Consider the following 14427-nt stretch of genomic DNA (forward strand, 5'->3'; position numbering starts at 1 on the left):
TTCCTTTTTAACAGTATAACTGCACCCATATTTCAAGTTCAGGTTGCATACTGATAATCTGATTAATGCGGTCTTTCAAAGGTTGTTCTTATACACTTTAGCATAGTTCTTGAAATGTGCAGTTAGACATTAAACAGGAAAGTTTTATTACTTTTGGCTGTGTCATCCTACACATCATTGTATTTTATGTAAGCTGGCAATACAGCCAGATTTAAGGAAGAAATATCAACAATTACACTCAACTATAAAACAAAATGACTTTTGATACTTTTCTGATGATATGTTGGTGCAATATTATGATGTTTTCTAATCTTTCAAGTTGTAATTGCCTTGGAAATACCCTGCTTTATTAAAACATAAATTTAGAAATCAGGTTCTTTCAGATATATTATTTTAACACAAGCACCTTTTAGTGTTTCATCTTGTAAACATGAGTTTGGCTGATTAAGAAAAAAACTTTGAAACAATGTGTAATAAACGGAGTACAGTGATTACGCCAAAAAAAAAGTCGAATTACATCCATGTTCAGAATTTCTTGGCATCCATATCTCAAACACACATGCGAGTTACAATCAGCAACCCATTCATAATCCTCTATGTAATACACATTTCTGTTTGTTACTGTTCAAATTAGTTGTTTACATAGTTTGGGATTTCTGAAAAAAGACCATGTCTACAGCTCAAGTTGCATAAATGAAAGGAAATGAAAATTACATTCCTTCATTAGTTTATAAAATGATTTACTATATACTGTCTACTAACATACCTTCTTTCCTCAACAGTGTGTTACATTCTTTAAACTCTTACCATGCAGTTTTAGTGAAGACACTGTACTGTTGTGACATCCTCACCCTATCAACATAAACACGGAAGAAGCCATTTTTGTAAAGGAATACATTCAAATGATCAAAGCTCTCCCAATGTGTTTTGTAATTCTCTCTCTCTCCGTTGACATCTCACTCTGCTTTCCCACCAAATTATCTGTGATAATCACAATGCCATCTTCCATTGTTGACTTTAAATACTGCTAGTGTGTGTCCTGTGTTCAGAGACAGCTACTAGTCGTGCAGTCCAGGGGGACTGCTGAGGAGGCTAGCCCAAAGTTCTAGTTGCCCCAAAGCACTAGCTGGCTATGTGACTTGCTCAAGTTCATACAACTTTCAAATGAAGGTTGAAGAAATAAAACCTTATACCACAGAAACAGCTCACAGCCTTAATCCTCTCTGCCAACTGCCATATGTCCTCCTCCCCTAAAATTTCTGTCCACAATAAACTATTCACCCTACTCTTCCTATATCAAAGTTCAGTTTCTCCTACTTCCATTACCACCATGTTAGCAAACCATATGATGCTAAGAGCTATCTTTCTTCCAGTCACTAAACATTACTGATATTACTGATGCTCCTTGTATGACATATGTCAACACATATTTTACAAGGTAATCTTCAAGAAGGATCTCAAGCACTAAATAACACACTGCTGCTGTCTTCCAGTACTTTCTTGTATAATTCTACACTAACCAAACATCAGTGCAACAGCAAAAGCCTTGTGGCCTAAAATAACTTAACAAATTTCTTGTTGTTCTTACTCTATCAGTTCCCTCCTCCCCAGCTGTTGAATTGTGTGCAAACTATGTCCCATTTACAAGGAAATATATCCAAGTGCTGGGAAACAGATTCCAAAATCAGTAGTTACTTACAAGTTAGTGCCACGGATCTGGAATGAAGCTGGAATGGCAAACACTGTGGTAGCATTGGTAAAAATAAAGCATCCACATCAGAAGCATCCCCTCATACCGCTTAATGGAAAAAATCTGGACAAAGCCAATTGTAAGGCGGGGGGGTCAAAGGACCAAAACTAAGGGCAATTTTTTAATACTGCTCTTACAAACTTAGAAAGTTGATATAATCATATGTTTTGTGTTGGCATGCATTTTCTGAAGGATATGAAGTCTGAAACTCAAATGTCTGTCATTACTTAGTGACATCAATCTCCAGTGGTTTGCAAAAAAAGTACAAATGTTATGAGGAACAGATGAAAAACACGAGGCAAAAATCTGGACAGTCTGTGAAAATATTGACAGTTAAGAGGTATGAGACCCTCTGAATCATTATCTAACAACACATAAACACACAAAGACATACTCGGAGGCTCTGAGTAAAAATTTACCTAAACAGCAGAGGCCTCCAAAGCAGACACCCAAACAACTGCTACCTCAAGACACCCCACAAGCAACACAAACCACAAAAGCAGTGTGCAAAGCAGTCACAGCCCTTAAGGCCAAATACAACACCAAACATACTTGTCATAGGTGACTCCATAGTCAGACACACTGACGCCCCACTCACCAGGCTGAACAAGGAGAGGGTCACAGTAAGCTGCCTATCGGGTGCTAGAATCGCCAGATAACACAAGCACTGACGTCACTCCATGGCAAGTACAAATATGACACAGTCATTGTCCATGCTGGTGTGAACGACCTGAGACGTACCTCCCTGGACTACATGAAAAGATACATAGAGGAGCTCTCTGATTATGTAGCCCAGGCAGGTATGACCCTAACCCTGAGCAGTATCCTTCCTTCACCAAGAATGATGCCACAATATAGAGACAAGATGATCAGCTTTAACAATTGGCTTAATGTCTGGTGTCATTCAAAGGGATCCAGTGTCTGTCTGCCTGGGATGACATGCTTGACAAGCCACGCTGTTTCCAGCAGGGACGGCTTGCACCTGTCACCCTGGGATTCGGATATTGGCTAAGGCTCTTGCCACCCCATAGTGCCTTTTTAGGCAAGGCTCAAATTCTAAACCTACCACCCTAGAAAACAAAATGGAAAGAAACTGAGGGTAATGCTGCTCAATGCCAGAAGTCTAAATCTCAAAATGCACGACTCGAGGCCCTTCTCAGTATGGAGAACATCGATGTCTGTGCTGTAACTGAAACCTGGTTCAAGGCTCCCGAGAGCACCCGGCACTATTAGGTTTTACCTCATATCATGCGTTCCGCCCCAAAACCCGGACCACACTAAAAGGAGGGGTGTATCCATATTCATAAAGGATACCCACACCTCCAGGTTGGTGGCAACGCACTAAGCTTCGAAACCATCCAGGTGCAACTAACCATAGGCAAAACTGCTCTACAAATTGTAGCATGCTACAGGCCACCCTCTCAAACTCAGGAACCCCACACAGCCTTCCTGAAGACACTGGAGGGTATAAATGTATCTCCAAACACCATCATATTGGGTGACTTCAACTACCCGAGTATAGACTGGGAACATTACTCAAGCCCTAACTTTCTAGCCCAACGGTTCCTGGAGTTCATAAATTCAAATGCCATGGAACAGCTAGTCACTGTTCCACGAGAGGAAAATATACTAGATCTCATTATCACAAACATGGGGACAAAATGCTCCACACCGAAGTATATCCCTCATTGGTGAGATCTGATCATAAACTAATCTCACTGGAAATCCACATCCCGCCCCCAGCCCAAACAAAAGACCACAGTGAAGAACTTCTCTAAAGCAAACTTCACACTACTCAAGACTGGTGTGGTATCCTTCAAGGCCCCTGAGCCAGTGGAAACCACAACCCAAGCTGGAAGCCCTTACAAATGCCTTCTATGAACACCTCCAGGACTGCATGGATCAGGCAATCCCAAATAAAACCAAGACTCTTTCCACAAAGGGCAAACGTCCAGTCTGGTGGACCCCAGCCATTAACAAACTTTACAATAAGAGGAGAAAGCTATTACATGATAGAACAAAATCCATAAAAGGGAAGTCACCCCTGATCATTATTAGTAAAAAAATACGAGCACTCATAAAATCAACTAAGGCCAATTTTGAGAGAAAAATTGCCATGGATTCAAAGGACAATCATAAGGCCTTTTTCAGCTATAAAAGGAACCTGGGTGGAAACTCCCAGATATGCTCAGAATTAGTCCAAAATGATACAAAAATCACTGAACCCACAGACATTGCCAACATACTGGCAGACAGGTTCAGTGCAAACTTCACCCCCCCCCCCCTAAAGGAGAGATAACTATCCCAGCGGAGTGTAGCCTCCCAGACATCTCAAATGCGCAGGTGAAAGCTGCTCTCTCTAAAGCTAAAAACACAGCATCAATGAGACCGGATGGTGTCCCCGGCTGTGTGCTACACGAGCTAAATGAGGAATTAAACCCGCACATAAGGCAGCTGTTTAATCTCAGCCTTACCACAGGATACGTGCCCATGGCGTGGCGTACGGCAACTGTGGTCCCACTCCACAAAGGCGGTGCCTCTACGGACCCTGGTAATTACCGCATAAGCTTAACAAGTCTAGTCTGCAAAGCTATGGAGAGGATCATAATGGAGCTCATAAACAAAGATATAGGGGACTTGCAGACATTGGACCCGACCCAGTTTGGCTTCGTCAAGGGAAGTTCATGCCTTTTGAACTTGGTCGACTTCTTCGAAACAGTCACCAAGGCCATTGATGAGGAAAGGCAGTCCATACAGCCTACCTTGACCTTGCAAAGGCTTTGACACAATACCCCACTCGGGTATTGTAGAAAAACTTACCATCTTAAATGTAAACCCATATGTCACAAGATGGGTTGCAAACTGGCTTAAGGACAGAACCCACAGGGTTAGAGTTGCTGGCGCTATGTCAGACTCCAAGCCGGTCACAAGTGGTGTCCCACAGGGCTCGGTCCTTGGCCCCCTATTGTTCGGCATCTACTTCTCAGAAGTACAGGCCAACATGGGAGGACTTTGGCTGACAAAGTTTGCAGACGACTGCAAACTGGGCGCCATAGTGGAAAGTGCATCGGACACGGATATCCTTCAGAAGGGACTCACGGAAACAGATAGCTGGTGCCAGAGCCATGGCCTGAAGTTAAACGCCAAAAAATGTATAGTCATACCCTTCGGGAAAAACAAGGTAACCCCAAGCTACCATATAGGTGGCAATCCACTTAGCACAGAAGAAGTTATCAGGGACCTGGGGACCCAGGTTGACAGTGGCCTTTCTTTTGACACTCGCGTTGCTAAAGTGGTTAGAAAGACCTTCTACATTGCCCACCTGATCATGAAGGGATTCACATCCAGATCTAGTGAGGTCATTGTTCCCCTGTACTCTTCACTTATCAGACCAATGATCGAGTACAATGCCCCATTCGGGATGCATCTCGCCCGACATCTGCAGCAATTGGAGAGACCCCAAAAGTTTCTCACCAAAAGGATAAAGGGACTCCAAAATCTGTCATATGCTGCCAGATTGAAGAAACTCTAGCTCTATTCAGTCACATACCGTCTGCTCAGAGGTGACATTTGCCTGACATACAAGGCCATGTCCAACCCAGAATTAATGGACATGCTCCACCTCAAAAAATCCAAATCCACCAAAACCACTAGAGCAAGTGACTTAAACCTCAGCATGGATATAAATAGGACGTGCTGGAGGGATAGATTTATCACTCAGAGACTCCCTATGCTGTGGAATAGAGTCCCAGTCCATGTGAGGCAGAGCACCTCGCTGGCTCTGTTCAAGAGAAATCTTGACCTGTGGATGGGAGATCGTAGGTTTACCCCTGGAATCATCTGTGTGTCACTGCTGGACAGAGGCACAACAAACTAATGGGTACAGTATTTTTTCATATAAGGGGTGGCGTAAGCCACAAAAATTCGGGCTAGGCTTATAAATGCCTTGGGGCAGATAGCCTAGTATAAACCTATGAACCTATAACAGGTACTTACATACTTCTTATGCCATACTGTATGGGGGGACCTTTGTTGTGGGTAGAATACTTGAGTAGAATCTGAAGCAATAGCTTAAAGCATTAACTTCAAAAAAGTAAAAAGAGTAGGAGAGATCAGGAAAGTTAGAAGAAGACTGTTATATCTGCCAGAATTATCATGAAAAAATATCACTGACTCGTTACAAGAAATTTCTGAAGTACAAGAGAGAGAGAGACACATTATAGACATCGCCATACAATAAAATCACATGCTAAGGTGAAAAGTACAGTTTTGTACCTACCATAAATGTAGATGTTCGAAGATCCACATTGCTGCAGTCCTTACTTATGGGTAGTCCGCCGTCCTCGGTCGGCCCGAATACCAAAGTATTAGGCTGACGTCGGTCATGGGCGCTTAGATCTGACATCAGAGCATCAGGGTATAAAGGCGCATGACCGACGTCATATCCTCAGTCTTTTCTTGCCCCAGATGTCAGAAGGCCAAACCAGAAAGGCCACAGCCAAAAACAGAATACCTCCCAAAAACATGCCCAACAACAACCATCACCTAAAGCATAACACCAAGTCTAACTACAGTGGGGAAGGAGGGAGGTAATTGGACTGCAGCAATGTGGATCTTGAACATCTACATTTATGGTAGGTACAAAACTGTACTATGTTCTTCATCTCACATTGCTGCAGTCCTTACTTATGGGTAGAATCCCAAAGCAACGGGAAAGGGAGAATGGTAAAAATCATAAAGCATTAGGGGCCGCTAAAATGCTCTGTAAAATTGCAGTGGCAAATCCAGCCCTAGACTTAGAATAAAGAGGAAGGTGGTAATGTTTAGAAAAGGTATGCACTGAACTCCAAGTAGCTGCCTCCAAAATGTCTTTTGTAGCTACCCCCTTAGAAAGGCCGTAGAAGTAGCAGTAGCCCTAGTGGAATGAGGCCTGATTCCAGCAGGAATCTCCTTACCATGATGGGAATAACAGAAAGAAATACAAAACCCAATCCATTTAGAAATAGTTTGTTTTGAAACAGGTTTACCCTGCGAACCCAAAGCAAAAGAAACAAACAATTGCTGAGACTGTCTGAACTCCTTGGTTCTGCTCAAATAATAACGCAACTGCCTGTGAATATCCAAAGTATGCAAAATTTTCTCCCTTTATTTTGGGGTTTGCATAAAAAGTAGGCAAATGAATAGTTTGATTTAAGGCCACACTAGAAACCACCTTAGGCATAAAGGATGGATTAGTACGCAAAGATACCCTATCCTTATGAAAAATCAGGAAAGGCTCCACTGCCATGAGGGCCTGTAATTCAGAAACCCTTCTTGCAGAGGTAATGGCCAACAAAAAAGCAGTTTTCCATGATAAATACTTTAACTCGGCAGTAGCTGCAGGCTCAAAAGGTTGTAGAGTTTTTCCAACACAAAATTGAGATCCCAAGCAGGAGTAGGAGCTCTACTTGGGGGTCTTATATTCTTTGCCCCTCTAAGAAATTGCTTAAACCAAGGATGAGAGAATAAAGGAGGGTCACAATCATAGTGAGCAGAAATGGCTGCAGCATGGACCTTTATTGAGGAGAAAGACAAACCCTTGTCCAATAACTCAGTAAGATATTGAAGAGCAACACTTAAATCAGGCTTGGAGACATCAAAGTCCTTTCCTTTGCTCCAAATAAAAAATCTCCTCCATTTATCAGCGTAAACTTTCCTGGTACTAGGCCTCCTGGCCTCCAAAATAACATTCAAAACTTGTTGTGGAAGCTGAGACCCTCCAGAGTCTAAAACAGAATATGCCAGGCTGTTAGATGTAGAGAGTGAATCTTGACATTGAGGAAGTGACTGTCCTCTTGTGACAAAAGGTGCGGAATCAAAGGCAGAGGCCATGGAGGCTCTCGTACTAAGCTCCTCAGTAGTGGGTACCAGTGTTGTCAAGGCCAATCCGGTGCTATCAAAATCATGGTGGCTTGTCTTGTCTGGCCTTCAAGAGTACCTTGGGAAGAGGCAGAGGTGGAAAGACATATACATGCAGATTGTTCCAACTGAATGATAGAGCGTCCACCTTCCAAGCTGTGTGATGAAACATTTTTGTGCAAAACATTGGCAACTGGTAATTTAGTGGAGAAGCGAACAGATCTATGTCTGGAGTTCCCCATAACACTGTCAACTGTTGAAATACATGAGGATCCAATTTCCACTCGTGAGGATCCACTATTTGTCTGCTCAATACATCTGCTAAGGAGTTCTGTGCTCCTGGTAGAAACCTTGCCTGAAGATTGAGGTGTAGACTGAGAGCAGTTTCCCACAGAATCATCGCTTGCCTGCAAAGAGGGTAAGAATGGGTTCCCCCCTGCTTGTTGATGTACCACATGACAGTAGTGTTGTCTGTTTGAATCAACACCTGCCCTGGGTGAAGCCATCAATGCAAACTGGACTGCTAACATTTCCTTCAAGTTGATATGCAAATGTTGGAGTTTGACAGACCACGTGTTTTGCACCCATTTTCCATTGAGGTGTGCTCCCCAAGCCTTGTCCGAGGCATCTGTCGTTAGAATCTGACTCGCCTCTGGCCGGGTCACAGAGAGTCCCTTGTTTAGGTGACATTCCTGAGCCCACCACAAAAACTCCTTCCGAATGCAAGGTATTATCTGAATGACAGTGTCTAGATCTTGGCAGTGCTGTGTCCATACATTTTGAGATACCATTGAAGCTTCCTCATATGCAATTTGGCATTGGGAAGCACCAGAATACAAGATGCCATGAACCCCAAGGCTTGAAGGACTGTCCTTGCAGTCAGCCTGGACCGTAGAGACATTTGATGGAAATAAAGAGAAAGGCTTCTTTGTTTGTCCGGGGTCAAAAGGCCATCTGGGAAGCTGTATTCAGTCTCACACCCAGAAAGCACATGTCCTGAGAGGGTACTAGACTGGACTTTGTTTCGTTCACAGAATACCCCAGGCATCTTAACACTGCCATCACATACTGTAGATGATGAAGAAGTTCGTCCTTTTCTTGTGCAATAATCAGGCAATCGTCCAAATAAGGATAAATCTGTATTCCTCTTAGTCTGAAAAATGCTATCACTGGAGCCAGAACCTTTGTGAACACTCTGGGCAGTAGATAAGCCAAAGGGCAATGCAGAGAACTGATAATGTAAATTTCCAGCCCGAAAGCAGGTACCTCCTGCAACTGGGCCTGATAGGAACATGAAGGTAAGCCTCTTTGAGGTCCAGAGTAACCATCCAGTGATCTTTTCCCAACAGAGGTAAAAGTTGTTGTAAAGTCAGCATCTTGAACTTTGGAATGTCCAGGTAAGTGTTGAGGATAGATAAATCCAAAATTGGTCTCCACGTGTTCCCTTTCTTTGGAACTAGAAACAGGCGAGAATAAAATCCTAGGCCCACTTCTGACAGAGGAACTGGCTGTATAGCTCCTATTTGAAGAAGTAAAGAAATTTGTCTGCGAGCCTCTATCCTTTGCCGAGGAGGGACGTCTGGCAGGCCTTTGAAAGGAGGCATGGTATGGAAATAGAACTTGTAACCTCGGTTTATAATGTCCAATACCCATTTGTCCTGGGTGACTAAATGCCAATTTTGCTTGAAAAGAGCCAACTTTCCTCCCAAAGGAGCTGCCAGGCAAGAAGAATCTGGCAGCTGAAAATGTAGGTCATTGGGCCTGTTTACGAAAGGACTGGCCCCTGCCCTCACCAGCAGATTGAGCAGGCGAACTCCATTGTCTCGCCTGAAAGTACTCTGAGCTCTACCCGTAGCACGCCTAGATCTCCTCCTAGACTGAGAAGCAGAAGAAGGGTACGCCCACCCCTTAGTAGGCCAATTTCTACTAAACTTTGGAGGTTGAACCTGCAAAAAATCTTTAACAGTCTGCATAGACTTAGCCTTGTCTTCCATTTTCTTTAAGACTGACTCCACAGGAGGACCAAACAAAACTTCAGACTGTAAAGGGGCATCCAGAATTCTAGACTTAACATGCTCAGACAAATTCTGATCCTTAAGCCAGGCGTGCCTACGAATAACTGAACCAGTGGCAGCCACCCTAGAAGAAGCCTGTAAAGCATCAAAACCACATTGCAAAGAGTGCTTACCCACCTGTTCAGAAACATGCACTAATTCCTGCAATTCTTTACACTCTATGCCCTCTGCCAAAGCATCCACTTTAGACCTTAGCTGAGTAAGGAGGAAATTCTGATACTTCAACATATGAAACTGGCATTTCTAAGCTCTCATTGCTAAAGTAGAAGAGGTATACACCTTCTTACCCCATCTATCCAAAGCTCTAGCTTCCTTATCCAGAGGAACCGGATTCTTAACAACAGAGGCTCTAAACACCCTTAGGCCCCTGACTAATAGTTTCTGGGTCCGCCCTAGGACTCTTATACAGATATTTATGAGCCTCAGGCACCCTGTAATACCTGTCCGGTTTAACTGGGGCAGGAGGCACAGAATCTGGATTAAGGGAAGCTTCCGAAAAAACATCTGAAACAACATCCAAAACCGGAGGTATAGCTAAGAGTCTATGCTGTGGTAAAAACAAGAACTCCCTAAGTCTCTTCCGTGAATCAGAGTAATCCTGTCCCTCCCACTGAAAATGCTCCCTCATGGAATGCAGAGTTTCTGAAAATGAAAAATCCTCTGGAGGAGAAGCAGAAGGAGTGGAATCCTCTGCATCAGAATCAGAATAAGGAGGAAATCTTGAATGTCTTCAGCAGAAGACTCTGAATCATCTGAGGCCTGCTCCAAACTTTCCAACTCTGGCTCCATCCTGGGCCTTTATCAGGAGGGGGAATAGAACCTCTAATTAAAGTAATCAAATCCTCTGCCATTTTAAGCATGTGCTTTTTAGACACAGACCCTGAAGAACCAGAACTGACACCAGAGGAAGGCAAGACAGACCTGCCCTTAGAAGGAGCCTTAGAAACAGTAGCAGAAGGCCTAACCACCTTAGGCATAGAAGGGAGAATAGTAACCTGAGAGGCCCCTTCCGCCTGACCTGCCTCCTGAGAGGCCACATCCTGTAAAATCAAAGTTTCCCCCTGGGACTCAACAGAAACTTCAGCCGGATCCACCTGTTCAGCTGTGGCTTCTAAAGGTCCGGCATCCGAAACGGATGAATCATCCTGCCTAGGCTTTAAAGATTTGTCTTTGCGCTTCTTAGTAGAAGCAGGCGTCGGAACATCCGACGGCATATTATAATTACACCTCTTGCCAAAGACTAACCTAGCGCAATCTAACCTCTGTTTTATAGTGCGCTTATTAAACCTAGCACAAAACCGACACCCGACTACGTCGTGCTCCGGTCCCAAACAAGGAATACAAAGCGAGTGGTAATCCCTATGCGGTATCTGTTTCCCAAAAGAAATACAATTATTCACTTTTTCTGACATCCGGTGAGTAACTGAGGCAAGAAAAAACAAAAATATTCCCCAACGGGGTACTTAGCCCAACTTGGTATCGGTCTGAAACTCCGAAAACGAAAAATTTCAGAACGCCGAACTGCTTCTGCATCGGACCATGCGGCAAAAAAGACTGAGAATATGACGTCGGTCATGCGCCTTTATACCCTGACGCTCTGATGTCAGATCTAAGCGCCCATGACCGACGTCAGCCTAATACTTTGGTATTCGGGCCGACCAAGGACAGCGGACTACCCATAAGTAAGGACTGCAGCAATGTGAGATGAAGAACATCCTAAGTTTTGAGATCACTGCTCTTGCGGTTATCATTTGCCTCTTGCTTATTTGTGATGCTTAGAAATGCTAGTGGTGATAGTTAACATGGGTATTTTAAGGCTAATATAACTACAGGATAATGACCCACATTTGGAATTCAAAACAACTTTTTTTTGTTGCTTTGTTTCCCAAAGGCAGACCATTATTTCTCAGTAATATGCATCATGCCAAGTTTTGCTGCTTAAAAGGAAGCAAAAGCCATACACGATATTCACCAATTCATTTTAAGTTTTGCAGTAGTCGTACCATACAGCTGTCAAAGTGAACAGCCACAACAATGTTTCCCCCATACAGTTTGTCTTGGTAGTTTTCTGGAACTGCTGGCTCTAATTCTGGAGGATAGGTTTGCATCAGCCATTCCATCCAAGAAAGGTTCAGAAGTGCACGCATCTTCTCCTCACTGAGCGTTCGCATTTTGTTACGAAATTCTTGCACCTCTGGGTCCTTCATTCCAGCAAATTCATGAAGACCTGCAAAGAAATAGTTCACTTTCAGAAGTTATGTATACAGGTTGCTGAATGCAATCATATACACAGACAAAATAAAAGTCAACAAGCATCTGTACGTGCAAAGCTTTAGTCAACAATGTGTAAGGATAGTTGAAAAAGTGCACATATGAAACACAAGCACAGTACTTGCCCTACACAACTGTCAGGGAGTACACAATGGGCTGTAAACATATGTTCTACCATGGCTACCTGCAAGATGCACTCATGTCTACAGCTTTGATTTATTAAATTATTTACTATTAAAACAACTGCAATATGTCAACTTACAAAAGTATGAATTTATAATGTTAAAAACTACAATTATTTGATCACACATTACAAGGTATACAAAGAAAATAACTACACTGCTGCTGCTTTAGATGTATAAATGTCATTGATCCTGATGAGACTACTTTAAAAATTCTCACATTTTCACACATCTCAGAACTGGTCTATTTCTTTGTGATTTACAATCACACTCTTGGTACACAGTAAATTTTAGTCTAGCAGTTATTGTAGGGAATTAATTTTATGACCTATTAACAAACAAACTACTTCCTGTAGACCAGAGTTTGATTCACTCAGACTCCATTTGGTTCCTGAGCAACTCTGAGTAAACCACATTTTTATTTATTAACAAGGTTAAGCCCATTGGGTCAAAAGTGTCCCTTTCTGAGGGGAAATGTATCTGGTTAAGTAACTGCTCAGAGTCAAATGGCAAGCAAATGGAGATAGAAGGAATCAAACCTTGTACTCTCAGTGACAGGAAGCAGATCATTAACAGTTTGGAGTGTTAATCCTTTGCACTAACTGCTAGAGCACTTAACCAGGTAGATTTCTTGACTCAGAATGAAAAGTTCTATGTGGATCAGTGCTCTACCTGGGTTAACATACAAATATATACATTTGCTCATCAGAGTTTTATCGTGAAAGCTTATGTGACCTCATTAACATCATGCTAGACATCATTTTAATGGCCGCCAAAGCAGGGTGCTACTAATTAATTGCATTATTATAGAAATATATATATATATATATATATATATATATATATATATATAAAACATCCGTGCTGGTGCAGCAGAAGCGTTGTTGCCTCACAGCAAGAAGTTCTCCCGTTCGATTCTCGGCTGGAGTGCCTTCTGTGTGGAGTCTGCATGTCCTCCCTGCGGTTGGGTGGGCGTTCGAAAGACATGCGTAAATGGGCGTGCCTTCATTGAAGGTTGAACGCTGAGCTGGCACCTCAGCGTTTGTGAAAATCTACTGCCAATTATTAGCAGACCGGAGTTCCGCTGTGGCAACCCTTAACCGGGAAAAAGGCAAAAGACAAACAACACACACACAAAAAAAAATATATATATATATATATATATATATATATATATATATATACATATATATATATATATATATATATGTGGATGCCATCCGGAAGTTATCAAAAAATGTAGGCAAGATAGCAGTGACTGACTGCCCAGAGCAAATACCAGTCTCAACTTTATGTACTTATCTTAAGCTCATATGGTTTCTGCCTTTTTTATTTTAATATCTTATTTTTTTAATTATATAATTTACGTAGACTAGAAGTTTGGTCTTTTGCTGAATTATTTTTTCCCCCAAATCAGTCTACAGAGATGGAATGCCATTAACTGCTTTCACTCTCCTCTGTGTTGTCGCTTTGAAAACTTAAGTCGTCAGATACCATCAGCCATGGATTGTCTGTCTGCTGTGTGAAGTCACTGTTGGGTCTGAATGCCTTCGTCTACTTGAATTCATATGGACTGGCTTTGTTTCTGGTTTTGCTGTGGAAGATGCAATGGTTTTTAGCCAAATCTGACATCCTTGTTTCACCAAATGTTGACAGCTGGCAATTATAAAGCTGGTGAAGGCTTGGGTTTTGGATTGCAAAACCATGTCAGCCTCTTGGCCTTACACACACTTATCAACCTTCAGTTGTACGGCCTAGTCTGAAATCTTTGATAGGTAAGATAAAAGAAAAATGCATGGACATTATTATTACAGCATCCTGAGGACTTTTCACTATCAAAGTGGTGACACTTCAACTTTACTGCATCTTAATGCCTACAACAGAATCATTAAGGACAGCCAGACCCACTTGGTCTGACCATTCTTTATCCATATATGTTAGAGACGCAACATATTTTAACTAAGCTCATCCATTTGTCTCCCATGTCCATCAGCTAGGTCCCAGTATAGTACACCATCTATTAATAAACCCTGCCTAATAGCATGCAACTACCCCCCAGCAGAGAGCTATATGACATGCTGATGGTATTAAGGGATTGAGATTAACATGCATTTATAAACAAACAATTGCAAATCTCTACTGCATAACCCAGACATGGGCCTCCCTTTTATTAACACCCCCCAACACTCCCTAGAAGAATAAAATAACATAACTGCTATTAAGGCATGATAATCTCCCTTTCTCAGAATGC

The 14427-nt window shown here is 42.4% G+C and overlaps 1 protein-coding gene across 4 annotated transcripts in view; it reads right to left on the bottom strand.

Moving 5' to 3' along the window:
• PIK3CB (phosphatidylinositol-4,5-bisphosphate 3-kinase catalytic subunit beta) overlaps positions 1 to 14427 on the bottom strand; it is a gene marked incomplete at its 3' end in the record, with an annotated part of 1563003 nt that overhangs the window by 1092948 nt on the left and 455628 nt on the right. For 3 of the 4 annotated variants that reach the window (XM_044070037.1, XM_044070038.1, XM_044070035.1), the window contains 1 exon segment: positions 11727 to 11950. In XM_044070037.1, coding sequence (XP_043925972.1) covers positions 11727 to 11950 — 224 coding nt within the window. 4 annotated transcript variants of the gene reach the window in all.

This window comes from Protopterus annectens, chromosome 4.part1 (assembly GCF_019279795.1).
Source record: "Protopterus annectens isolate FY-2018-M chromosome 4.part1, PAN1.0, whole genome shotgun sequence".
Taxonomy (NCBI): domain Eukaryota; kingdom Metazoa; phylum Chordata; order Ceratodontiformes; family Protopteridae; genus Protopterus; species Protopterus annectens.